We start from the raw sequence: 27,752 nt of genomic DNA on the forward strand, positions 1-27,752 counted from the left end.
TCCCTTTGTAGGGCTCAGCAAAGACAGTAAAACCCCAAACTAGATTTGAGGTCTGTGCTGAATCAACTAGTTGTGTATAAATAAAATTGTGCATAAATTAAAATCAACTTCTTTTAAAACTTTCCTGTGAATATGACCCTACTTAGTCCAGGGAACATCAAATACTGCCCCTTTCATTCCAAGTTCCCCCAGCAATGTTTGTCTTTTTTCTGTTGTCTTCTCAGTCTCTGATATTTCTGAGAGTCATAAACATGTATCCCCAGGAACTCATAAAACCAGTCCATCAGGGCCTGTTTTTCTTATATCACTACATTTTATGCATTCATTGTCTCTAGGGAGCAGTAGTTACATTGCTCAGTTTCTCTGCATCCACAGTATTCAGTCTAATTCCATCTGCTCCTATGTCCCTTAGCCACATAAGCTAGGGCAATAGGAGGCTCTTTAATTGCTGAGTTAAAAGTCTTTCTCAGTTCAAGAAGTTCAGATGCTAAAACATGTCATAGTTTCTTGTACTACACTGTTATTAAGACCCTTTGTCTGCATGCTAAATTCTAGATCACCCTTCCTCTGTTATTGAGGCAGATGGCGTATATCTAATTTACACTCCATTGTATTTGGCATTCTGAAAGAAATGGTAAACCAATGCTTGATCTCATTTTCTCTTTCCCACTGCCTTTGCAAATCAGAGGCCAATGGTATCTACAGGCCTTTCCCACATTGCAATCACTCACTCACAAAGGCGTTTTCTTTTGGGAAAATTGTAGTGACAATTCTGGAACTTTGATTTCCTTAAAAAAATCATAGAAATATAAGATGTGTTTCCATCTTATTCCCAGATGTAGCATATGGGGTGCTTCAGATTGTCTACAGAAGCTGACTATGCCTTGCCCGTGCTCTAGCAGAGGTGTGATTTTTTTTTTCCAGATGCAGATAGTTTCTGTGACTGGGTGATGTTTGAAATTCTGGGGACTTTTTAGAGGGTATATAAATGTCCTAGGGTCTTAAGAAGTGGGGGGATTGTTGGTGAGTTGTTGGTTACTTGTTGTTGGTCACAGTTTGTTAAGTAGCCATGAGCATAGAAGAAAGAAAATAAAATTAGATATTCTGATGGTGAAGGTCAAACTTGACCCAAGTAACTCAATGACCCAAATCAGCAGGAAGTAATCTAGCAATAAACCACTCCCTCAACACACACACACACACACACACACACACACACACACACACACACACACACACACACCAGATTTCCAATTCCTGACTTTAGTCAGGGATCTCTTCTCCCTCCTCTACTCTTTTTTTCTCTTATTAAGGGGTTGAAAGGGTGGAAGAAAGGGAGTGAAGAAAGGTAGAATAAAGAATAATCCACAAAGTCACAAAAGACAAGCTACAGGAAACAGACATCTGTTCTATATCTTATTACCTAGAATAATGGCCTTGCAATTGACTCCACAACTTGCTTATAATCTTTTTCTGTTTGTGCTACTTTCAGAGACTGTAAGGTTTTCTCTAGTCTACTGGCAGTGCTGGGGGAATCTCCATATTTGTATAGTGAACATCAATGAATGTCACTCCATAACAAGTAGAAGAAGGTGAGTACTTTAGGATTCCACCAAGGATGCTCCACTCTCAGGTGGCTTTGTCTTGATGGCATCTGTTGTCAAGCATAACAGCACTTCTACAACAAGCAAGCACACCATTCTTTAGCATATGGGAAAAGCAGCCATCTTGGGTCAACCCACATGGGTCAGTGTTAGTTACCTATCTCATAATCCATCATAGGAACTATGTAACTCCTCCTCCTCAACTCAGCTTTAGTTTTGTAAATTGTTTGGGATCAGTTGTATATAAATAAAATTGTGCATAAATGAAAAAAGTGTTCATTCACTCCAGATAAGGCCCTGAGGACTAGATAAGTAATCCTGTCCAGTTCTGGCTTAGCAAACTGGTGAGTTCCTGGGGTTACTAACAGACTGGGGGCTGCGGAGTTATTTCTGGAGTATGGGTGATCCAAAGACAACTAAATCACTAAAAAAAAAAAAAAAATCCCATTGTTTGTAACGTGTGGTTGACTCATGGAAGCTGAATACCTAGAGCTATTTTCACAAATTTCAGGCAGCTCAGTGACTCCTCTCAGGAGCAATTGTTGCTATTTATATAATTGTGAAAGCGGTTATGGATCTTGTGAATTTCATTTGCTTCTCAAGCTTTGTGAGTTTTACTTCCTGAGTCTTGTGAAGTCCTCTTGTCCCTCCAGGAAGAAATATTTTAATTTGGAGGAATTAGCTATACAACTGACTTGCCCTTTAGGTGATTATAGACATTTTCAAGTTGACAATCAATATTAACCATCGCAGGATTATTATGAATGAAACTGTTACAAGCATGGCCCTATCTGTTCTTTTGTGTCCATGTGGCCTGATTTGTTTGTAAAATGAGCCTAGATGTGGAGTGGTTGGATCACAAGACAAGCACGGGTATTGCTTTGGTTGAACCCTGCTGGACAGTGCAACAGAATAACTGTATCACTTTCATTTCCTCTAGCAGTGAATAAGATTTTCAGTTGTTCCACATCCTCACCACCAAGTGTTGAGTGTTGGCAGTGGCTTGATTTCAGTCAGTTTGTGGGAGTATAGTTACATCACATTGTGGTTTTCATGCCCATTTCCTTGATGTCCTAGTAATACTAACAGGGAATTATTAACACCCCAGACACACAGCAATCTCTTTATTGAAGCCTTGTTCAAATCATTAGCTCAATAGGCATTTGAATGGATCCAAAATGTCCATTCGAAGATGATTTGTCTTTTCAATGGCCACTTGGGGATTTTCATATTGTGGATGTGAGACTTTGTTGTCTTACTATTTACATCCGGGAATATAATCTGATTCTAAATTTTTTTCCATTTTTTATTAGGTATTTAGCTCATTTACATTTCCAATGCTATACCAAAAGTCCCCCATATCCACCCACCCCCACTCCCCTGACCACCCACTCCCCCTTTTTGGCCCTGGTGTTCCCCTGTACTGGGGCATATAAAGTTTGCAAGTCCAATGGGCCTCTCTTTCCAGTGATGGCTGATGAGGCCATCTTTTGATATATATGCAGCTAGAGTCAAGAGCTCCGGGGTACTGGTTAGTTCATAATGTTGTTCCACCTATAGGGTTGCAGATCCCTTTAGCTCCTTGGCTACTTTCTCTAGCTCCTCCATTGGGAGCCCTATGATCCATCCATTAGCTGACTGTGAGCATCCACTTCTGTGTTTGCTAGGCCCCGGCATAGTCTCACAAGAGACAGCTACATCTGGGTCCTTTCAATAAAATCTTGCTAGTGTATGCAATGGTGTCAGCGTTTGGATGCTGATTATGGGGTGGATCCCTGGATATGGCAGTCTCTACATGGTCCATCCTTTCATCTCAGCTCCAAACTTTGTCTCTGTAACTCCTTCCATGGGTGTTTTGTTCCCAAATCTAAGGAGGGGCATAGTGTCCACACTTCAGTCTTCATTCTCCTTGAGTTTCATGTGTTTAGCAAATTATATCTTATATCTTGGGTATCCTAGGTTTGGGGCTAATATCCACTTATCAGTGAGTACATATTGTGTGAGTTTCTTTGTGAATGTGTTACCTCACTCAGGATGATGCCCTCCAGGTCCATCCATTTGGCTAGGAATTTCATAAATTCATTCTTTTTAATAGCTGAGTAGTACTCCATTGTGTAGATGTACCACATTTTCTGTATCCTAATTTTTAAGTATGAAATAAAGCACATGAACCAATGATAAGTTTATATATGTGTGTGTGTGTGTATACACAATTTTTCTCACATTTTTTACTAAGGAGAATGTTGATATCTTTTTGATGCTATTCAAATAATCCTAAGCATTTGAGTTCATTCCACTTACCCATTTTCTCTTCCCGTGTTAACACCATACTGCTTTAATTTTCTTTGCTTTGTAGTAAGTTGATTTCTGATGATAAGTCTCACAGTTTGCACATTTGCATCAAAGTCATTTTACTTATTTTAAGTTCTACGTATTTCTAAATAGATGTCACAGTGACAACAACTCCTTTTCTTCCACCTTTTTTTGTGGTGTTATGGATGAGATTCAGGGCTTCATAAATTTAGGTGAAAACTTTGTGTCAGAGCCACATCTTTAACTGAATTTGTCAATTTGTTTTGTTTTCTTCATTTTTGAGAGTCTCATATGTACACATAATGCCTGGTGATTATATTAACTTGCCTTGCCTGCTAACATAGTCTTTGATTTCCTGCTGTATCCTCCTTCTTTCTACTTAGTCCCCTCCCCAGTGGCTATGTTAGAGAAAAAAATGACACCCCACATTAGTTCCTCTTTTGTTGCTGTGACAAAGCACCATGACCAAGGAGCTTATGGGAGAAAGCATGTGATTTGTTTTATGATTCCAAGGGCTTAGATTCCATGATGCTGCAGCAAAGGCAGAGCAGCATGAAAAACTGAGAACTCACATTTTGATCTGCAAGGAGGTGGCAGAGAACATGTGGGGAAAGACTGAAAACCTCTAAGTACATCCCCAATGACACACCCCTCCAACAAAACCACACCTTATTCTTCCCAAAGTTTCCATCAATGGGGGACCAAGGTTTCAAACATAGGAGCCTATTGCTGGGTGGTGGTGTTTTCGTTCAGGCTACTACGGATCTCTTCCTCCACCAGCCATTAGTAATCATTATTTCCTAAGGAAGGGATGGACCTCATGAGTTTTGCCTCTGTTTTATAATCAGTTTCTCAATTTCTTTAAACACACACACACACACACACACACACACACACACACACATACACACACACACACACACACACACACACTCATGGGAATTTTAACTGGCATGACATGTTTTTTTAAGGGTCAATTTGGGGAGATTTTACCTCACTCTACAAGTTAATTTTTCATCTTATACTTGCAATATCTCTGTCTCTGTCTCTCTCTGTCTCTGTCTTTCTGTCTCTCTTTGTCTCTCTTTCTCTGTGTAAGGTCTTTAGCTTCTCTCAGATCTATTTTAGAGTTTGAAGAATTTTTGCATCTTTCATGAAAATATACTCTTATATTAGTGAAACTTCAGATTACTATTATAATTGGTATACTTCCTTGAATCTTATTTTCTTTTTTAAAGGCATTTTTATTAGATATTTTCTTCATTTACATTTCAAATGCTATCCCCAAAGCCCCCTATACTCTCCCCCCCCCGCCCTGTTACCCAACCCACTCCCTCCCACTTCCTGGCCCTGGCATTCCCCTGTATTGGGGCATATGATCTTCGCAATACCAAGGGCCTCTCCTCCCATTGATGGCCAACTAGACCATCCTCTGCTATATATTCAACTAGAAACACAGCTCTGAGGGGTTCTGGTTAGTTCATATTGTTGTTCCTTCTATAGGGTTGCAGACCTCTTTAGTTCCTTGGGTACTTTCTCTAGCTCCTTCATTAGGGGCCCTGTGTTCCATCCAATAGATGACTGTGAGCATCCACTTCTGTATTTGCCAGGTATTGGCATAGTCTCACAAGAGACAGCTATGTCAGGGTCATGTCATCAAAATCTTTCTGGCATATGCAATAGTGTCTGGGTTTGATGGTTGTTTATGGGAGGGATCCCTGGGTGAGGCAGTCTCTAGATGGTCCTTTCTTTTGTCGCAGCTCTGAACTTTGTCTCTGTAACTCCTTCCATGGGTATTTTGTTCCCTATACGAAGGAGGAGCTAAGTATCCACACTTTGGTCTTCCTTCTTCTTGAGTTTCATGTGTTTTGCAAATTGTATCTTGGGTATTCTAAGTTTCTGGGCTAATACCCACTCATCAGTGAGTGTATATCATGTGTGTTCTTTTGTGATTGGATTATCTCACTCAGGATGATATCCTCCAGATGCATCCATTTGCCTAAGAATTTCATGAAATCATTGTTTTAATTGCTCCATTGTGTTGCTTGTGAAAGTCTAAGGGATAGAATGTATTTGCAGATATCCAGATTAGTGGGAAGTGAGGAAAGAGTATGGGGGATTAAGATGAGCATATGAGAGAGAAATAAATATGGTCAAAGGACATGGTGTGCGTACGAACCTTTAGGAGACTCAGTACTGTGAACACTGAACAGACACCAATGCAATTCTTCATAAATCTATCAATTTTAATTTATCTTCATAATATCTCAATATAAAAATCTTGTTTCCTACTGTTTTTATTCATGTATCTTACTTTTTTTTTATTCTGGCCAGACCCTCCATTTAGTATTGAATAGAGTAGATGATAATGGGAAATCCTCAGTATTTTACCATGGAGTAACATTCCAGTTATAGGTTTTTATAAATATGGTTCCTTTGTTTCCTGCCATTATTTTAAAGGGCAATGAATGTAGGAGGAACACTTTCATTTCTCAGGTGTGTCTTTTGCACAAGTGAAATGGAATGCCTGCTACTCCATGTCTCACTTGGCTCTTGTTCTTTCTGCCACACGGAGGGTAGACTCACTTCTCTGCTTTGTGCCCATGCTGGTCAGTTTTATGTTAATTTGACACAAACTGGAGTCATCTGAGAGGAAGGAACCCCAACTAAGAGAATGTCTCCAGAAGAACTGGCTTGTAGGCAAGCCTGCAGGGATTTTTCTGAGTGATTAGTAGGGAGGACCCAGACCATTACAGGTACTACTATCCCTGAGCTTGTGGTCCTAGGTTCTATAAAGAAACTGGCTGAGCCAGCCATGGGGAGCAAGTTAGTAAACAGCATCCTTCTGTGGGTTTTGCATCAGTTCCTGCCTCCGAGTTCCTGCCCTGTTTGAGTTCCTGTTCTGATCTCCTTCAGGGATGAACAGTGATGTGGAAGCCAAATGAACCCTTTCCTCCCCCAAGTTGTTTCTGGTCATGGAGTTTCATGCCAGGAGTGTTAACCCTTTCTAAGCCAGTGCCTCTGGGAGCAGTGAGGTTTCTAATTTTCTCGAATTACTTTTCAGAATTTAAAAATTAAAACCTTTTATTTAGATTTTGTTATTCTTATTTTTTCCATATTATTCTTACTTATTATTAGAAATGGAGAGAGAGAGAGAGAGAGAGAGAGAGAGAGAGAGAGAGAGAGAGAGAGAGTTTGTGCATCACAGTGTGCATATAGAAGTCAGAGGACAACTTAACTGCTGTCTCTGTAAAGTTTACATGGGTTTTGGGATCCAATTCAGGTTACCAGGGAAGTGTCTTTAACCTACTAAGTTTTCTCACTAGTCTCCCTCTCAATGTTTTTGAATAAGATAAGCTTGTTACAAAGAACTTGACAAATAATTCTGTCTGAGCAAGGTATTTTCACAGTATGATCTTCATGGATCATTGAATTCTCCTTCCTCATTTTCTGGCCCTTCCACTGTTCCATTTTCTCTTCTGTGTTCTTCCTAGTATCCTCTTCCAGGCTTCCTCCCTTCATCCCACATATCTATGCAGCTATGGTGGCCCTTCTTTCTTCCACAGCTGGTGGGAATCAACAGGGTTGCTTCATGGCCTAAGCCCCACCCCTTCTCAGGGCCTTGATTACTTCTCTTGAAATTGGGGATAATAACAGTAGCAACCTCCTAGAAATAAGATGAAAAGAGCTCTCTAGATGTAAAAATTCTTAGCCAAGGGCCTGACTGGCAATGAACTCATTGTACATTAGCTATTGTTGTTAGCTGGTAGTGCATTTGTGGGCTTTAACATACATCATCATACACTTTTAGCAGAATGCTTAGTGCACACATGACCTATTTTCGAAATTAGTTTCCAAGCTTCATAAAAGCACATCTGGGCCTCAGATTCTTCTTTCATTTCCACTGTGTTTGTCAAATTTACCAACCATAATAAAAACAATGAATTGAAATTTAGGTTTTTTTAAAAAATACTGTATTTCTGATGCTATCATTACCCTGATCCCTTCTGAAGTTCTGATGGAGTATTTGCCTTTCTCCCATATTCAGATTTATAATGTGTGTGTGTGTGTGTGTGTGTGTGTGTGTGTCTGTGCGTATGTCTGTGTGTGAATTTGTGTGTATACTGTCACAAGATTGTTGAATTGACAACTGCTGTCCTTTATGTAGACCAATTCACAAGAACAGTTCTCTACAGATACTAACAGTTTGGGTGGCATTAAAAACAGACGTAAAAATTTGAATGGCTGTACAATAACCGCAGAGTGAAAATCAGTTTCTATTCTCTAGTCCAGAAATTATGTTCTTATGGGTAAGATTTACATGTGTTGCCAGCAGTTTCTTACAATTTTCTGAATTGTAACAATTTAAGAGACCACAGAAGATTGACACAACCTGAATTCATGAAGCAACACTGTCAGGAAACTTCTGTCTCAGAATTTCCTTCTTTTCCACATATTTTTGGAAATAGAACATCATTCTTGTTTACCCTTTTTGTAAAAGGAGAAAAGAAAAAATCAATACAGGAAGTTTTTGTTTTGAGAACAGCTTGTATTCAAATCATCATGTGATTCAGAGAGAGGCACTGTTGGCATCTTTTCCTCACTGCTTATCTATCTATCTATCTATCTATCTATCTATCTATCTATCTATCTATCTATCTACCTATCTATCTATCATCTATCGTGTTTCCCAGTCACAGGGATGAGCTTTGGTACATGTTTAAGCACATCCTCTTGTCTAAGGTAATTTAGAGATCTCAGTAGTGCAATCTAAAACATAGCTATAAAGGATTTTTCATATTCATGTGGGCTTCATTAGATACCCCTTACTAGTGTAATTGGAAAAATTAGTTTCATTTTCCTCCAAGTCATTATCTGTTTTCAGCTTCCTTGAGTAAGTAGCTACCTGAAAACCAAAATAAAGACTCCATGGACCAAAAAAAAAAAAAAAAAAAAAAAAAAAAAAAAAAAAGAAAGAAAGAAAAAAAAAGCAATAATTTTCTTAAAGCATTGCCTTCGTTATAACTTCTTTGGAGAGACTTTTATTAAAATCTATTATTTAAAAAAAACTTTATGAGATGAAGTATGTTCATGTGGCTCAATGAGCCTTCAAACTCTCCTTCTGCCTCGCTCTTCCCCCTCCACCCAATGTGCTATTCTAGCACTTCTTTCTCTCCCTTTCTTTCCCCACCCTCTTCCTTTCCTTCCTTGCTTCTCTCTCTCACACTTTCCCTCTCTCCTTCCTTGCCTCTTACTCTTTCAATTCCTTCATATTTTTAGAGTGAATATAACCAAGTCCATAGAAGGTCTAAAAATTTCCCCCAACACTAACAGACACAATTGTGAAAAACTCTGATACAGTCCTTATCACAGCAGGCAGTCTTGAGGGCTGCAGGGAGTAGTGATAGGATACACTTCTCTCTGTGGGCAAATTTTTAATGTGTGTGAGTGTGCACTGCGCATATATCTGAACATACAAGGCACCAGCAATACCAGCCAGGGCTGCAGCATGCTTTCTTTAAAGGGTCAACTGTCAGCTTTGCAGGCATGCGGGAGCTCTTGCATTCTGGGATAGCCACTTCCCTCACCACAACTGCCCCAAATCAGGCATGGATTCTGAATGATGAAGGATAAAGTTGTGCTCCTTCAACACTTTATGGTCAGCCATTTGGCAGAGGCTGCCTCTTGCTGACTCCCGAATACAGTGTAGTACTGAGTACAATAAAAATCAATGCCAGGGTCTCCCAGTCTTTATCAATGGACAGTGTTGCTTAGTTCTCTCATCTGTCATTTGAAATAATGGTCTTGTAAACCCAAAAGTGCTACGCAGGCATCTTAGATGGCATTTGCTCCATCTTCCATTTACTGAAGAAATATACATCAGACACCCACTGTGTGCCAAGAGCTTTCCTGGGATCACAATGATGGTAGATGCAGATGAATCACATACAATTTGGAAAAAGTACTAATACCGGAGTGCTGGATGATTGTGAGGTTGGGCTCACAGCACAAGATGACAGCCTGGAGGTGGGGGTGGGGTTTTACCCAAGATACAGGCGCTCATGAAGGGAAGTGGTTTGTCCTGGGCAGGAAATGAGTACACACGTTGGGATGGGGGTGGCCAAACTTCTTCCCCTGTCTGGAACCCAGAAAAGTTGTGCCAAGACTCCGAATTACAGAAAGAGCTGTATGATTCTGTATGGGGGTGTGAGCTATTTCCTGGCCATACTGGGTTTGACTTAGGGTGAATGGTATTATTGAATTCATACTTTTCCACTCCCAAGTGTCAGTGGCAAAGAGAACAGGTACCCCATTTGTGGAGAAACCAGAATCAAGACTCAAGGTTCTGCAGAGGCTTAAATGAGCAAGTCCTTTTCTGTAGCCCAGAATAGAGTGTGAATGGGAGGAGGATCAGGCCAGAATAACTAGAAGGAGGGATGGTTTTACTTTGTACACACGGGAGGGAATGCATTCTGCATTTGGATATTGTTCTCAGAGAACAAGGTCAGACACATAGGGTGCAGAGAGTGAATGACTCTGGTGGTGAGACCATTAAGTCTCATGGTCTAACTTAGCCTGATAGTGGCTCCTGAGAAATAAGATCTGATATGGAATTTTGTGAAAAAGGTCAAGTTAACTAAGCTGAAAGGGTAGAGGTGGGGCAAAATCCTTATGGATGACGCTTGCACAAAGGCAAGTGGCCTCCTGGCTGCTCACCACTCTCTGACGATAGATGAGACTCGGGAGCCAGATGGTGAATGTTTACAACTGGTTCTTCAGCTAAGAAGCTGCTTACTCTTGGACAAGCTTTTGCATTTCTTTGAACCTCTGTTTCTCCAATAATCTCATGTGATTATTGGGAGCATGAAATGGCCTACAGTGTCTGGAAGGTTTAGCGTACTGCCTGGATTCAATAAGCGTCAGCAATCGTGCTTACGTGCTATAGAATGGATTAAGTCAATACATCATGAATGACATCAGAGGAACCTGGAAAGATCACAGTTGAGCTCTGTGTCTTTGTGAACATGCATCAGCAGCAGGAACAGAGTTTCCTTCAGCATTTGGCTGTTGGTTTCTTAGCTGCAACTGTCTATCCTGGGATGGGATGGGCATTTTTTTTTTCCTGTTTACTCCAGAGCTTCTGCTGACTCTATGTGGACAGCTAGTAAAAGGAAACCAGAGAGTCAGAAAAGGGCAGAGTCAGAAGGTCACCACAGTTATGTCATCTGTGGTCTAAGCCATGAGAATGGAATAGTGAATTACTTAGGCTGGGTTCTCTTGGAGGAGGACTGACCTTCAGCTTCGTGTGCCCCGAGATACATTCGTCAATAACTCAAGCTGGTCATTCCCTCATTCTACTGATGGTGCAATTCTATTTCCAAGTTCTGTTTGTGCCAGACACCTTGGTTCGTGCTGCTTCAGAGATGAATTTCTGCTTCATTTCTATGTGGACAAGGGGCTTATCTGCAGCGGCGGGTCTGGGGCTGCCTCAGCGTAGACTTAAGGAGAGGGTCCTTGGTGTTCTGCCTCTGTGGAAGCCTGACCCTAAGGAGTTCTCCATTTTGTAGGGATTGTAGATATACTCACCCTTTGAGTGTTTGCTTCATGGAGGTCTTTGCTGAGTGAGCCAATGGCTGTTTTCTCCTGATGCAGAAGGAAACACCTTTGTGCATAATGAACCTTTATTTCTTTCAAACCTGCATTGATTCGTTATCTCCTTCTCTGCTCTCCACAAGCCAAGGTCTTTTAGAGAAAGTGTCCACAATAAAATACCCCCAGCTGCATACTTTTCAAACTTAGTACGTATCCTGACTTGGTGGCGTTGGAAAGGATTCTTCTCATTTTAAAGCAGAGGAACAAAGAGTCCAAGAGACTTGCTGAGGTCAGAAGGTTAGCAATTTCTTTTACGAGGACTTAACACTCAAGCATGCTGATGCTGTAGTGACTGTCTCTTCCCATTGTTAATCTCTACATGTTTTCTCTCCTTTCTTTACTACAGGGAAGGGACAATCCTCACCAGAGCATCTTGATGGTGTCCAAAGCTTTCACCACAATGGGCATACTCTTATCCCAGCCCGCAGCTCTTTCCCAAGAGTCCCACGGAGAGAGTGAGCAAAAGGGCAAAGTTTAAAAATGGATGATAATTTCCAATGAATGAAAGCATTGTGTTTATATACTGATGCGTTCTCTAATGTGTAGGCTGTCACATTTGCCTAGATGCAGGAAGGGAAAGGATATGCTACTTCCAAAGGTAGACAGAGCTGGAGGAATGGGGGATAGAGTAGACTCTAAGCCATCATCTTTACTAGAGAAGCCAGTGTTCTCTAGATAGAGTGGTACCTTGGGATATTTCTTTAACAAGATCCTTAACAAAAATCCATGTCCTGTTCCATATCTGTAAGAGATGCTCCTTTTTCTCCAAGTTGCTGGGTGATGCCAACATCAGGACGTAATTTGAATGTTGAAAATTTAAACAATTAACTTTAAAAGCTTTGCTCATTTATTTTAGCATGCATTTAAATTTTTTATCCAAAAATACTTTTATTTATCCTTACCAATTGTACACTCAGATACAATGTACCTTGCTTGCATCATACTCTATTCACCTTCATCTCCTGTTCACTGAGCTCAGTTAGTGTATCCTGCAGGTGCACTGGGAAATCTGTGCATGTGTGGGGGTCCAGTAGCTGCACCCACAAAAGAAAAAGGCACGCCTCAGCTATCAATTGCCAATAGCCCCTCAGCTATGGGCAGAGCCTCATGAAACCCTCCCCTAACAATACTGAATAAGCACACATTTTGACTTTTTATTTAAGTCAAAGTGATTTCATAAATCAGGGTGATTCCCAGGAAGATACCATCTGATTCTTTAAATGATGCCAAGGATTATTTTATGTTTTTATTTTTTAAGTTTATTTTTTATTATTAGATACTGTCTATATTAACATTTCAAATGTTATCCCCTTTCCTCATCTCCCCTCCAAAAACCCCCTATCCCATCCTCTCTCCCCCTGCTCACCAACCCACCCACTCTCACTTACCTGTTCTGGGATTCCCCTACACTGGGGCCTTCACAGGACCAAGGACATCTCTTCTCAATGATGTCCCACAAGGCTATCCTCTGCTACATATGGGGCTGGAACCTTGAGTCCCTCCGTGTGTACTCTTTGGTTGGTGGTTTAGTCCCTGGGAGCTCTGGGGGTACTGGTTGGTTCATATTGTTGTTCCTTCTGTGAGGTTGCAAACTCCATCAGCTCCTTGGGTCCATTCTCTAGCTCCTCCATTGAGGACCCTGTGCTCAGTCCAGTGATTGCCTTAATCATCATCTCACCAAACAAGAGAGAGAAAGGAGAGTCCCAAGCTCTTTGGGTGTGATGAAGAGATGCAGGAAGCCTGCCTGTCTCTGTACATTCCTGCTGCTGAAGCAGAGCTCCACTCCCCTCTCCCAACAGGAAGAGTCCAACCTGGGACCAGAATATTGCAATCTCCCTTTTCATGGTGGCACTCCTTAATGACTCCCCTCCCTTTCAGAGGAGTGGCAGATACTAGCTTTGGGAATACTTATCCCAACTTCCGTATCTCTGAGGCTGGGATCCTCCCTGGTAGATAACTAGCACTTCCCAGTGTTAATGGCTCCCGTCCTTGAGAAAAATGAACCAAGCATCCTTGCAAAGATCAGTACTCCACTTTTTGTCCAGGAGAGAAGGGCAATTAGGTATTCCCAGACAGCTGTGGCCAGTTGTAAAAACTAGTTCCTGATAGCCCTCAGGTCAGAGGAGTCCTCTCCCAGCTGCACAATTCTGCCTTGCTGTCTGAACAAACAGTATTGAGTTTGAGGGATGGTTTTTCTTGTCACCTCCCCATCATGTAACCCCAAAGCTGAGGATCCCTGCTTATGCATAAAAACTTCCAGCCCCTAGCTAGACTCCAGTATCGCATTCTTAACCTGTGGGGAAGGTTTGCTATCTAGGTCTGATTCAAATAAAGGCTCTTTTGTTATATTACAGTGGGTTGGCAATTCTTAGAGTTCTTCTGTGGCACCCAAGAGGCCCTGGCATAACAATATCCCATTGCATCCAGTTAGTGCCACTCAAGTGTATATGGGCATGAGACCATATACTGAAGTATGGGTAACCTATTAGTGGCTATGCCCTCAAAGAAAAATGACTCTTCTTTCCCTATCAAGTGACAATAGGTCCTGAGGTAGAAGGAAGGATTAGTGAGCCCCTCCTCCATCCATGTTGGACTTTTGACTGGCTTGATCTTGTGCAGGTAACCACAGTTACTGAGGTCATAAGCACAACAGCCATGCCATATCCAGAAGCTAACATTTTATAGAACGCTATAAAATAGCATTCTCCCTGTCCTTTAGCTCTTTTTTTTCCCGCCCCCCCCCCTTTTGTTAAGTACTGGGGGAGAGTTTATAGTGCTCTCATTTAGGGTTAAGTCCTCATAATCACTTATTTTCAGACCAGTAATGACTGCTGGCCACTGCAAAAACCACTTTCTCTGACCAGTGTTGAGTGTAGTACCGACCTTTGGGCATAACATAAATATTTAAAAGGCAGTTTGAGAAGCTGGCTAAAGTAGTTTGCTCCAGCAAAATAACAATAGTCTGATCCTCCCTAGGGACAGTGATCTTCCCGGCCATGCACTTCTGGCTATGTTTACAACATCAGATATGACTTCCATCCTGTGGAGCAAAACCCAAACTAAATCAGAAAACAGTTTGTTATCCCTGTAACTCATTCCATCCGTGGACATCTTAGCTGGGAGTGGTATTGTAGCTTACAGAACCCATTCTAGATAAGATCATTGATGTCTTCTCTCTTCCAGTGGCAAGTATGGTACTATGAAAGGGAGGTTCCTGGTTAATTTGAGATTGAGTTCTCTGCAAAGTGTGTGGTGTCTTCATTAATAGGGCCTTATCATCTAGTTATGATGGAAGCCTAGACAACAGATTGCATTGTTTTAGAGATCTGTGGGGCCTCCCTGACCAATAGGTCATAGAGAGATATCCTATGTCTGGCCCTGAGATTTTTATTTAATAACTCATGTCTTCTAGGAGCAGAATTCCCCACCTTTGTTTAATAGCCTTTAAAAACGTATTTTGTAATTGACTTACAAATATGGGGCAGGTCTTCATAAAACTTTTTTGTAATTCTTAGACTTGGTTAATCCACACCCTAAATCTTCTGTCATCTACCCTTCAAAACCCATTATTAACTCTTAAACTTTAGTTTAAAGTTTGAGAACTTAAAAATAATCCTGATGCTTACAGTCTAACCTCAGAGATTATAATTTAATTGCTATTGTATGTAGCCTGGGATTTTAGGAATACAAACAATGATACTATAACAATAATAACAACTGCCACCGCTACTGACGCCACCACCACCACCACCACCACCACACAATTACCACCACCACCACCACCTTTCATGTGATTCTGAAGTACACCAAAAGTTAATCTAACTCTTATGGTTAGTATGCTCACTAATTATTTCTAAAATCAATATGATAGAAGGAGCAGACGCATACCTCAGAGTAGAATGCATAGTATGGTTTGCTTATAAGAGTCATCCAGTAAAGGCAAAGGAGACTGGCCTTTCCCCCTTTAAATTCTCAGATTCCTGGGTGAATTTTGTCTTCTGCACATGTTATCTTTGTTTAATAGATACCTAATAGAATGCCTAATAATAGGTATCCTCTTGAGTACTAAAAATCATTTGTAAGAAAACTATCACATTCAGGCTACATTTCAATATTTTGGGCTTATTTTTAACTGTTGACGTGGTAACCCGACGTCCTAGACAATGTTCTTTCCATAAGATGAACTTGGGCACTAAATGGCTTTCTTCAAAATTCATTATAAAATATTCAATAAATAGTCAGCCATATCTCAGGAGCTGCGCTGAATAAGTGCTGCCTTCTGGGATTTGGATGTCAGTGGAGATGTCCATTGAGAGAACCAAAGGCTCCAGTGGAGAGTGTGTCACTGAGGATGGGGGGACACCAGAAGATCTGGAAGACTCCCATCAGGGAGAAACATGGAAATGGAAAGCAGAGCAATGGAAAGGAAAATGTGGAGTGAGCTTTCCATGGGAATGAAGAAATCACACACCTGGTGACAGGGAAATATGGAAGGCTGCAGGAACGGGAAGGAATTAAAGGTGATTTGAACAAAGGCAGCAGGGGGAGGGGCCAGCATAAAGTAGGGAGCCATGTAGTTTCCTAGTTAAACTCTGCCTGTAAGATGTTGGCTCAGCTACCTCAAGGCTTGGACTCTCTGTGTCATTACTGGTTGCATAAGTCTGATGATGTTTATCTCCTAAGGCTGATTTGGGGATGAAACAAAAGAGTATATGAAAAGTGCCAACCATGTAAGAGCTTGATAAATGACTGCTTCTACTCTCAATTATTAATGCTGTCAGGAGATGGCTTGTAAGGAGTGAGACTGCTAGGGGTGTGAATTGGGATTTGAATAGCGTGAGTGAGCTGGTAGTGGATGGAATTAGATACTGGAGGAATGGTCAAGGTAGGAAAGAAGAAGGATCATAAAGACTGCTAGAAGAGGACAATAGCTAAGTGCAGCCGGTCTGACCATATTGAGACTGTGTCTGATAGGAATCCACAAGAGGGGACAGACTTTATTTTAGCACGTTACTGAGACCAGCTAGAGATTGATCATAGTACTTTAAAAACAGATTGAGCCTTTATGGGCAACTTCTACCTACAGTGAGATGCCACAGTAGCAGTCATCCCTTCAATAATCAGGCCACCAAGAGTCAGGCCTTTCTAGAACCATAACACTGCTATCATAAACAGAAAACCAATTCAATTAGGAGGCTGCCCCACTGCTGTGGGCAATATTACATTGCCAGAATGATGCTCTTTCAGCTCTTTTCAGTCTCCCCGTGATGTATTCTGTTAGCAACTGAACACTGAAACGTGTGTCAATATAGCTGCAGAGTGAACCCAAGTGCCTTTTCAGTGTTGTGCTTGCTGACTGAGTGGACAAACATTCCCAAGTCCTGCTCATCTCAGACTCAATAGCACTGGAGTCCTAGCGACTAGGGTAAGGGAAGTATATTTTAGCTTTGCAATGTTTGGATTTCATACTAAGATAGAGGTTTACAAAATACACTGTATAACTAATGAGAGTATCATATAGTTTAGATGGTAAGTACAAGTTTTGTTTTGTTTTGTTTTGTTTTGATTTGTTTTGTTTTGGCTTGGTCCTTGTTGGCAAATGTGAAATATTTTTTCTGGGTTGAAAAGATATAGTTCTGGACAAAACTGCTGCACAAGCTGGTGCATGTCAGTCTTCATTATAGAGTCTCAGGAGGCTCCTGAAGGCAGATGGCTGGATCTAAGTCTGAAGCAAGCTAGGGATGCGTTTTTATAGGAATTGGAAGAAAACTGTCACATGAATCTACAAAAGTGGATAGTCAGCCCATGGGATACTGGGGAAAATGGGGGGAAAAAAGCACCTAGGACCAGTAGTTTTTCAATTACTCTCCAGAAAAAAGGGACCAAATCTAGAAAAGATCCAAAATCCTTTGGAAAGGCATGGTGTAAGTTCACTCACCATAACTGGTTGCACACTGGTACCTACCATGAGGCTTGTTGTGAACTGCAGCTCAGGACAGAAGTGTTGACTGGGTGTACAGAGAAGAGCAGTTCTCACAAGAGACAGAAAGACATTTCAGATTCCTAAGACTAAGCTCTGGTCTTCAAACGTGGTTATTGGGTGTCTACGCCCTCACTGGCCATGATGAAGCCAGCAGCTATGGGGAACATGTGAAGTGGGAGCTCCACAAGGAGAAAAGTCTCTTTTATCAATACATTAAACTGACAGTGAAACCTTGGAAGTGAATCCAATATTTGTCTTTATGAGAATGGGCAGAGATATATTAAAACAACAAAACAAACATCTCATGTTTAAGTGAAAGAACTAGATTGAAGTTTTTTATTTATTTATTTTTTTGGTCTGGGTAAACCTCAAAACTTTAGTATTACATAAAACATTGGAAGTCACAAGATGTTATATAAAGTATATCTTTTATTAAAAAAATAAAAAGCACACAAAATTGTCCTATACATTCTTATTAGAAAACAAATGTAAATTTATGTAAATGGAAGGCAGGCATAGACTTCCAGACAGCAGTTTTGACTTCTTGGAGAGGGAGTGGGGTATGGAAGAGTGTGGCTAAGATCTATCTCCATTTAAAAAAAGTTGAAGCAGATGGAAATCTGGAAAAATATTAACAATAATTAAATAAGCTGATGAAGCCTAGGAAAAATATTATATTTTCTTCTTAATTAAAAATAAATATAAACATATACAAGCTTTGCAATTCCCAAAGCAAGAGTCAGGCTTCATCCCCTGACCTAGGCTAAGCAGATATGTAAAACATGACTGGAAATATATACATACACATATATGTGTATATACACACATACATGTACACCTATATATATGTATAGGTTAAAATTAAACAATAAGCTTTATTATTTTTAATCTAAAAATAGTATTGGATTGATCACAAACTCCTTTGGTTCTGAGGGTCCTAAAGTTATAGCTCTATCCCTCTTCTGTGTCTCAGTTATGGGCCAAATCCATAGAAGATGGAGACGAAATGGCAGGGGTACACAAAGGAGGGCCAAGGAGTCCCTGGATGCTGGGGCCGCTTCAGTGTGGCCTGGAGAGATGTGACCTGAAGCTTTTCACAAAGGCTGTGGGATGTCCAAAGAAGCCTGATGAGGAACAGCAGAGCTGGAATCAGGGGGCTGGATGCAAGTCCTTGAGGACTGGATAGGGATTGGTGTTCCCTGAATTTCTACATAACAGGAACCCCACCAGGGCTAACTGACCTCACTCCAGAGGTGGAACATTTCATCAACTTATACATAAACTTTTTACACACAATTTTCCTCAAGTTCACGAGGAAATGCACTGAATTTTCACTAAGCAAATATGAGTCTCAGGCAGCCTAAGCATCTGGTTAGAAAAAATGATGTGCCTACTTCCATGAATGTGGTGATAATTAATCTTCACTGTCAAGTTCACAGGATTTGGAATCTACTAGGAGACATACACCCAGCTTGTTCTGTACTAGTGTCTCTAGAGAGATTCAACTAAGGATGGTAGAGCCATCTTGAAGGTGGGAAGCACTATCTTATTGGCTAGAATCTCAGACTGAATAAATGAAGAAAAAGAGAAAAAGATAAATACCAGAGTCCATCTCTCTCTACTTCTTGACCGTGAACTCAACGTGACCCCCCACCCCCATCTTCCTATGGCCTTGCCTTCTGGTCATTGTGGACTGTATCTTTTTTTAAAATATGAGCCAAAATAAATATTTTTCTTTAGTTGTATCTGCCAGGTATTCTGTCATATCAATGAAAAATATAATTATTACAGGTGTACTAGAAAGTCCCACAGGGGCTGGTTAACCCTTAAAAGTATCATTAGTTTAGTTTCAAACTCCTGGGCTGTCTGCTTCCTACTTACACTCCAGTTGACTTATTAATAAGTATTGTCTGTATTTGTTTTCATTTTGCTACATTTCACTTTTTTTAAATGACGTGCCTCACCCTCCATCTTCAGTGGTTGACTTTCTGAGCACAGCTTGACAGAGACTGTTATTTGATTTAGCCTAAGATTCATTTGCCCCTCATTTGAGTACAACACAAATATGACAGGTCTCCTTATTCTCTGCATGGTGTTCTCCACATCTGATTCTATTTGACCACACACCAGAACTTGTCCTGTACCATGCAACTCCTTTCCCAATAACTAGAGAGGAGGAGACCTAAGAGGAGGTTGACAGAGCCACTCTTCTTTTTCAGTGTTGTTTTTCTGGGTTCCTCTCATATGAGAAAAGCTGAGTTTTTTCTTTTCCTTTTAAACATTTTCTAGCCTTTTTCTGGAACTTTGTTCTCCTTTCCTTCAGAAAAGTGTCTATTTTACTCCATCCTCTGACACAGCACTAGAACGGCTTGCTCTCCTTACTGAAGGAGAACTCCCAGGGGCCCAGACATCAACTCAAATGGTTTGTCAAAAGTCTGTCTCCCACAATGTAGAAACCTCAAGCTTGATGGGTCTAAGACCAAGCTTGCATGGTCTCTCTGGTCAGGAGAAGCTGTTAATGTTTGCTGTCCAGAAGCTCTTCCCACATTCAAAGTTCTCATTGTCAAGAACTTTTGGGGGAATACTTAAAAACTGCACACAGAATGGAATTTGGGCAGAAAATGTCTCCATGTATGTCTCAGGAGATGGCAGCAGCTACTCCCCTCAGTGAGAGACAGGATCACTTTGCCCATTACAAGAGGTTAGAGTATCTTTCAACAAGGCAGCATGGAAGTCCTTAGGACTTGCTGAGATGACAGTCAGACAGACATTACTGGTACCATCATTTTCCTCATGCCATGGGAGGCCTTCATCTGTGTAGGGAGCTCAGCTCCACAGTCTCGTCTTCTGAGTTGAAGAAAATATTGGGGAAATGTAAATCTCATCTCCTACTTTTCCAGATTCAGACCCCAAGTTCCAGGGGAAGGAAAAATGGCTCAAGGTCAGTGAATTAGTGGTTATACTGGGACAACTCAACCCCTTCTAGTGCCCAAGTAGGTCTCTGTGCACATATCACATTCTTTCCTGTTTGTGCATCTGAAGGAGACTCCACTTTCTAAATCCTGGGTTTGTATTTTTCCAAAGGACAGAAAGAGAAGTGCACTAACTCACATGCTTAGTTTGAGTTGTCCTAATATTTTCTTTGGCCCATGTTTGGACAGATGAAGTACTGTATGGTAGACAGCATTTTCATAAAGGTTAAGAACAACTATTCAGTCTGAGCTACTATATAAGAAGACGGATAGCACATTATCAAGAGGGAAAGTGTTTGTATCCACATACTGGAAATTATCCACCCTGACTGATATGGTAGAGTTGACCTGTAAGTAATGCAGCAAAAACTGAGAGAGATTCTGGTAGATGTTCTTACTCTGAACTCCAGACTCACACACTGTTACCAACGTCTGCTTTTTGATCTTGGAATTGATGAGGAGCTGCAATGTCAGGTCCACAGAATGATTTGAGCACTGCACGAGGAACTGCAGTTGGCAAACGATGAAGTACAAGCCAGGGAATTGGACTATCAGGTTCCCGTCCTGGTATATGAGTCCGTGGATGGTGCCATCTTCGTTCCATGACAGTTTGGTATTGTTGAGATGCTTTGACACTGGAAAGATAGAATTATTACTTACATGTTAGGTACATCTTGGAAACCTCTTTTTCAAGGTTCCCACTCAGCATCTCTGTTTTCTAGAAGGGTACTTGCCATCCCAAATATTTAAACATCTTCTGAAGTACCCTTTCTAGAATATTCTTTTATAGCTTATTTTTTTTATATATACTTAGGAAGTCACAGGAATAAAACCATCTGCGTTTCGTTGTTTAATGCTCAGACTATAGGGTTGGATCACATACAACACTGTATTGGAAAACGAAAGACTTTACAGAGAATTTTCTAATGGGAGGCAGCTCCTATAGATGACTTTCTTTTTATTATTATCTCATATCATTTGACACTTGTTAATTTTTTTTTACCCTTTGTTCAGTGTGTATGTTTCTATGTCTATATGTGTTAGATCCAGGCATGTGTGCAGGTGCAGGTGCAGGTGTACCTGTCTGTGTACATGTGCATGTTTAACCCAGAAGACAGCCTTGGATATCAGCCTTTATACCGTACCAGTATGCACAGTACTGGTACCATCTACCTTGTTTCTGTTTTTTTTTTAAATAAAGGTTTATTTTTGTTTATGTGTATGTGTGTTTGTCTCTATGAGTATATTCAGCGTGTGTGTGTATGTGTGTGTGTGTGTGTGTGTGTGTGTGTGTGTGTTGTGCCTACAGAGGCCAGAAGAGGGCATCGGATACCCTGGAGATGGAACTATAGGCAGTTTTGAGACACTTGATGTGAATGTTGGGAAAAAAAAATTTGGGTCTTCTGGAAGAGAAAACACTCTTAACTGCTGAGCCATCTCTCCAGCTCCATAACTTGTGTTTTTGATACAGGGATTTTCACCATCCAGAATCTTGCCCAGTAGGCCAAACTGGTCAGTCGATGTGCTCCACGGATCGCCCTACTTTTGCCTTAGCAGTACTGGCATTGCAAGCATGAGGGACCATGTTTGGCTTTTAAAAAGCAGATTCCAGTACCCCAGCTCTGAGCCTCATGCTTGAAAGTCAGTCACTTGACTGCCTATGCCATTTCCCTAGCTCCTTGCTTTTTCAGACCACATCCACCTAGGCTGTATTTTACACAAAGGTCATGCTATTGTGTTATTTGTTAATGAACGAGCATTTAATGTTTCAATATGCATTGTGGGTGGTGGCAGAGCTGTGACATACAATACTATTCAATTTCAGTATTGAGTTTTTCAGGAGTATGTCTATTAATCTTTGTATTTAAGATAAAATAAAAGTTGGTTATGTTCATTCATAAAAAATATCAACAATTAAACTTATTATTGCAGGCAATTAATATGTGCTGATAAAAAATAACATACACCTTTTAACATGGTCTGAAGTTTTGAAAGCCTCTTTTCTTTAAAGTGCAATCAAACATCCTTGCATGGGCCCCTCATGTGCACAGTGAGGGACCCAGCACGTAGGATTATAGAAAAGCAGAGAATTACAGCCTCTAAGCAAAAGTGTTTGTGTGAAAGCCAAGTCTCTGAGTCCTAACAAATGAAATTTAGCACTGACTGGTAAAGGTGCCTTCAGAACTGGGAAGGTGGCATACTGGTTTTAATTGATTCAATGCTTTCTCTTCAATCCTTGTTGCAGTTCAATTGAAAGGCAAGAACTAATGTAACTGCAAAATGAAGATTTTTTTTTCCTTTAAATGAGCAAAATGGCTATTTGGAGAATCTTGCCCATCTCTTCCATGGCTCATTCTTTCAAGTTCTAAGTGCCTCTTACTGTTTCATTTACAAAAGACTCTTCCCTGAAGCACACTGCAATATGCAAACAGGCCCTGCACCAAGAAGCCCATTAAGCTGTCAATCTGGGGACCAGGCAATTTTGTAGTTCCCCTGTGAATACCTTCATAGAGGTAGAGATGGAGTCGTTCTTTCTTTGCATTCGGGAAAAGACTGCATTTGGCCCAAACTAATAAGTCCATGCATGGTAGTGGGGGTAGTAGAGGAAGGAGGACATGATGCAGTCAAGGGACAAAAATGTCTTTAAAGTACAGATAGGAAACCTAGAGGAGTGAATGAAGTGTTTCCCAGCAGCCGAGGGAGCTTGTGAACACCTGCCCACCTGTCCATAGCTGCTTCCAATGTGGGCCCTAATGCAGCTCCCTCAAAGCTCATGGTTTTTATTTTTTTAACCGTGCCATTTCTTTCTTTTTTTAATTATTTTCTTCATTTACATTTCAAATGTTATCCCGAAAGTCCCCTATACCCTCCCCCTGCCCTGCTCCCCAACCCACCCACTCCCTTTTCCTGGCCCCGGCATTCCCCTGTACTGGGGCATATGATAACCGTGCCATTTCTAACCAACTTCTTTTTCCCCTATCAAATGGGGGTTGAGAGAAGAGCCTTGTAGCTTTGGAAAAAAAAAAACTCTCATCTTCCTCTAAGACATTGAAATTCAATTTATAAAAAGTATGATGTTGGCTAAGAACACATTTACATGTCACTTTCAACTAGAGGACTCTACTCTGGATTGGAAGTCGGCATAGGACATCATCCTCATGAGGATATCATTCTCTAGCTTTGGCTACTGACCTTGGAGGTAGGCCCATGACTTCTTGGATGGAGTACTTTTCAGGGTACAGAAGAGATCCTCTGAGCAATTTCCTAAAAGAAGATCAGGTATGCGTTGTCGTTTGCTTCTTTGGGGACTGTAAACAACTACATCTTTTTCCGTGACCCACTGAGATGAAATTTACTCGTCTGTTCCTGTTTGTGAGGTTAAATTAAGCACAAACACCACACACACACACACACACACACACACACACACACACACACACACACACCACTGATGATGATGATGATGACGACGACAACAACAACAACAACAACAACAATCACAACAACAATCCCTCAAACTTGTTTTCAAATCTTGCTGTTAAACAGCCTAGGATTTTCACAGTTTTAGTTTCCTTCTGCTAGGACTGTTAGAGAATACTACAGAAGATAAATATCATCTAGTGTGGGACACCGTTCTAGAGAGTTCTCATGAAAGGTTTTATTGAACACCACCCATAGGTCAAATGAGATTGAGCCTCCCATGTCCTTCAGCCTGAACACCAGTCTCTCCAACAGCAACACTGATGCAGGTTTTTCTACCCAGCATCTTCTGCTTGGCAGAAACTAGCCTCTGCTTTTACCAGCATCAGCTAACCTGGTTCTCAGAGTAACCCAGGGCCAACTTTTATGTCTGAAGACACTCAAGGGCATACTCAGGGTTGAGTGAGCACATGGGAATGTGAGGATGCCCTACATCTGCCTCATCTAGACTGCAAAGATAAAAACATCCCCTTCAAATTTTAAGAGGACAAAACATTGATGACATCTTAGCAGGAAGCCTCCCATCTGGAGCTTCTTTAATAGAGACAAACATGCTATTTGTGTCATTATAGCATTAGAGAAATAAAAATATGTTTAATATCATCACTGATGATGATCACTCTTTCTTATTATAACAAGCTATTTTGTATGCAAAGAACCAAATTATACATTTCCTGCAGTGACTCAAATTCAATGTATTTGGAGCAGATCTCCTCTTCTTTGGGCCTTGGTTCCCCCTATCTGGAGAACTGGAAACTCTCCAATCTGACATTGACATATTTTGATGATGTCACCAGAGATGACCACTCAGTCCATCCTTCAGAAACTAACAGTTTTAAACTCATACAATAGGAGCCACGCCCTGCCGAGCTTACATACTGTCTCTGAGTAGTATGTCCTGAGCTCCCAGTTACTTTCTTTTTCCTCCACATTTTTTAATTAGATATTTACTTCATTTACATTTCAAATGCTATCCCAAAAGTCCCCTATACCCTTCCCCCACCCTGTTCCCTCACCCAATCACTCCCACTTCTTGGCCCTGGCATTCCCCTGACTGGGACATATAAAGTTTGATAGACCAAGGGGCCTCTCTTCCTAATGATGGCCAACTAGGCCATCTTCTGATACATATGCAGCTAGAGACACAAGATCTGGGGGTACTGACTAGTTCATATTTTTGTCCCACCTATAGGGTTGCAGACCCCTTCAGCTCTTGGATACTTTCTCTAGCTCCTATATTGGAGGCCTGTGTTCTATCCTATAGATGACTGTGAACATCCACTTCTATATTTGCCAGGCACTGGCAAGGTCTCACAGGAGACAGCTATATCAGGGTCCCTTCAGCAAAATCTTGCTGGCGTATGCAATAATGTCTGTGTTTGGTAGCTGATTATGGGATGGGGCCCCTGGGTGAGGCAGTCTCTGGATGGTCCTTCCTTTCGTCTTAGCTCCAAACTTTGTCTCTGCAACTCCTTCCATGAATATTTTATTCCCTATTCTAGGGAGGAATGAAGTATCCATGCGTTGGTCTTCCTCCTTGATAGGTTTCTAGGCTAATATCCACTAATCAGTGAGTGCATATCAAGTTACTTCTTTTGTGATTGGGTTACCTCACTCAGGATGATATCCTCCAGATACATCCATTTGCCCAAGAATTTCATAAATTCATTTTTTAATAGCTAAGTACTACTCCATTGTCTAAATGTACCACATTTTCTGTATCCATTCCTCTGTTGAGGGACATCTGGGTTCTTTCCAGCTTCTGGCTATTATAAATAAGGCTGCTATGAACATAGTGGAGCATGTGTCCTTCTTACCGGTTGGAACATCTTCTGGGTATATGTCAAGGGGAGGTATTGCTGGATCTACCAGTAGTACTATGTCCAGTTTTCTGAGGAACTGCCAGACTGATTTCCAGAGTGGTTGTACCAGCTTGCAATCCCACCAACAATGGAGGAGTGTTCCTCTTTCTCCACATCCTCACCAGCATCTGCTGTCACCTGAAATTTCGATCCTAGCCATTCTGACTGGTGTGAGGTAGAATCTCAGGGTTGTTTTGATTTGCATTTCCCTGATAATTAAGGATGCTGAACATTTTTAAAGTGCTTCACAGCCCTTTGGTATTCCTCAGTTGAGAATTCTTTGTTCAGCTCTGAGCCCCATTTTATAATGGGATTATTTGAATCTCTGGAGTTCAGCTTCTTGAGCTCTTTGTATATATTGGATATTAGTCCCCTATCAGATTTAGGATTGGTAAAAATTCTTTTCCAATCTGTTGGTGGCCTTTTTGTCTTATTGACAGTATCTTTTGCCCTACAGAAGCTTTGCAATTTTATGAGGTCCCATTTGTCGATTCTTGATCTTACAGCACAGACCATTGCTGTTCTGTTTAGGAATTTTTTCCCCTGAGCCCATATCTTTAAGGGTTTTCCCCACTTTCTCCTCTATAAATTTCAGTGTCTGTGGTTTTATGTGGAGTTCTTTGATCCACTTAGACTTGAGCTTTGTACAAGGAGATAAGAATGGATTAATTCTCATCCTTCTACATGATAACAACCAGTTGTGCCAGCACCAATTGTTGAAAATGCTGTCTTTTTTCCACTGGATGGTTTTAGCTCCCTTGTCAAAGATCAAGTGACCATAGGTGTGTGGGTTCATTTCTGGGTCTTCAATTCTATTCCATTGATCTACCTACCTGTCTGTCGCTGTACCAGTACCATGCAGGAAACACCAATTACTTTTCTTTGATTTCTCTTAACATCAAAGGACTCAATTACCCAATAAAAAGATATAGACTAACAAACTGGCTACACAAACAGGACCCAACATTTTGCTGCTTACAGGAAACCCACCTCGGGGATAAAGACAGACACTACCTCAGAGTAAAAGGCTGGAAAGCAATTTTCAAGCAAATGGTCTGAAGAAACAAGCTGGAGTAGCCATTCTAATATCAAATAAAATTGACTTCCAACTCAAAGTTATCTAAAAAGACAAGAAGGGGCACTTCATACTCATCAAAGGTAAAAATCTACCAAAAGTTCATCTACAAAATGAACTCTCAATTCTAAATATCTATGCTCCAAACGCAAGGGCAGCCACATTCATTAAAGAAACTTTAGTAAAGCTCAAAGCACACATTGCACCTCACACAATAATAGTGGGAGACTTCAACACCCGACTCACCAACGGACAGATCCTGGAAACAGAAACTAAACAGAGACACATGGGTACTACCAGTTACTTCCTTTATCTTATTGTCCAGATTCATTCGAGAAAGACCCTGGGGCCCCGAGAACAGCTAGAAGCTGAGTGAAGGGTTCCCTCTGCTGTCTGAGCAAGCTCACTACTAGAGGAACCCCCAGCAGAAGTAGGGGCAGTATTCATCTCTAGCTGTTCTGGACTCACACGGGGCTTCTGGCCCATCAAAGGCTGAAGGCCAGCTTCCACTCTCTAGATCTTAGCCCATAATTATCATCTAAGCAGTGTTCTTGTGAGGCTTGTTGCTGCCCTGCACATACTCGTGGATGTGTATAACCAGAAATTTGATCCCAAAGTGTAATAGTCTAAGGAAGTGTGACTGTTGTCCAATCTCATCTTTGGGACTGTAGAACATCAACCAAAAGAAACCAGAGAGATGCAAATCGGACTCTCTTTGCTGTGAATCACTTTCTAATTTATGTTCCCTACAGCTCTGATGGGCTTTTGACTCCTCCCAATCTCTCCAGTATCAGCCCATACCCTCCCTCA

At 41.0% G+C, this 27,752-nt stretch overlaps 1 protein-coding gene across 2 annotated transcripts in view; it reads right to left on the minus strand.

Moving 5' to 3' along the window:
- Positions 1 to 17,860: 17,860 nt before the first annotated feature.
- The window catches only part of Tnfsf8 (tumor necrosis factor (ligand) superfamily, member 8), a 30,307-nt gene continuing 20,415 nt past the window's right edge, over positions 17,861 to 27,752 (minus strand). Inside the window, exons 3-4 of one of the 2 annotated variants that reach the window (NM_009403.3) lie at positions 23,718 to 23,789; positions 19,483 to 21,160 (exon numbers count right to left, since the gene is read on the minus strand). In NM_009403.3, the coding sequence (NP_033429.1) occupies positions 20,766 to 21,160; positions 23,718 to 23,789 (467 nt within the window). In that variant the 3' untranslated portion in view covers positions 19,483 to 20,765. Of the gene's footprint in view, positions 21,161 to 23,717; positions 23,790 to 27,752 lie in introns of both variants that reach the window. The other variant, XM_017320114.2, reaches the window with a different exon arrangement.

The sequence above is a fragment of the Mus musculus genome, chromosome 4, assembly GCF_000001635.26.
Source record: "Mus musculus strain C57BL/6J chromosome 4, GRCm38.p6 C57BL/6J".
Taxonomy (NCBI): Eukaryota; Metazoa; Chordata; class Mammalia; order Rodentia; family Muridae; genus Mus; species Mus musculus.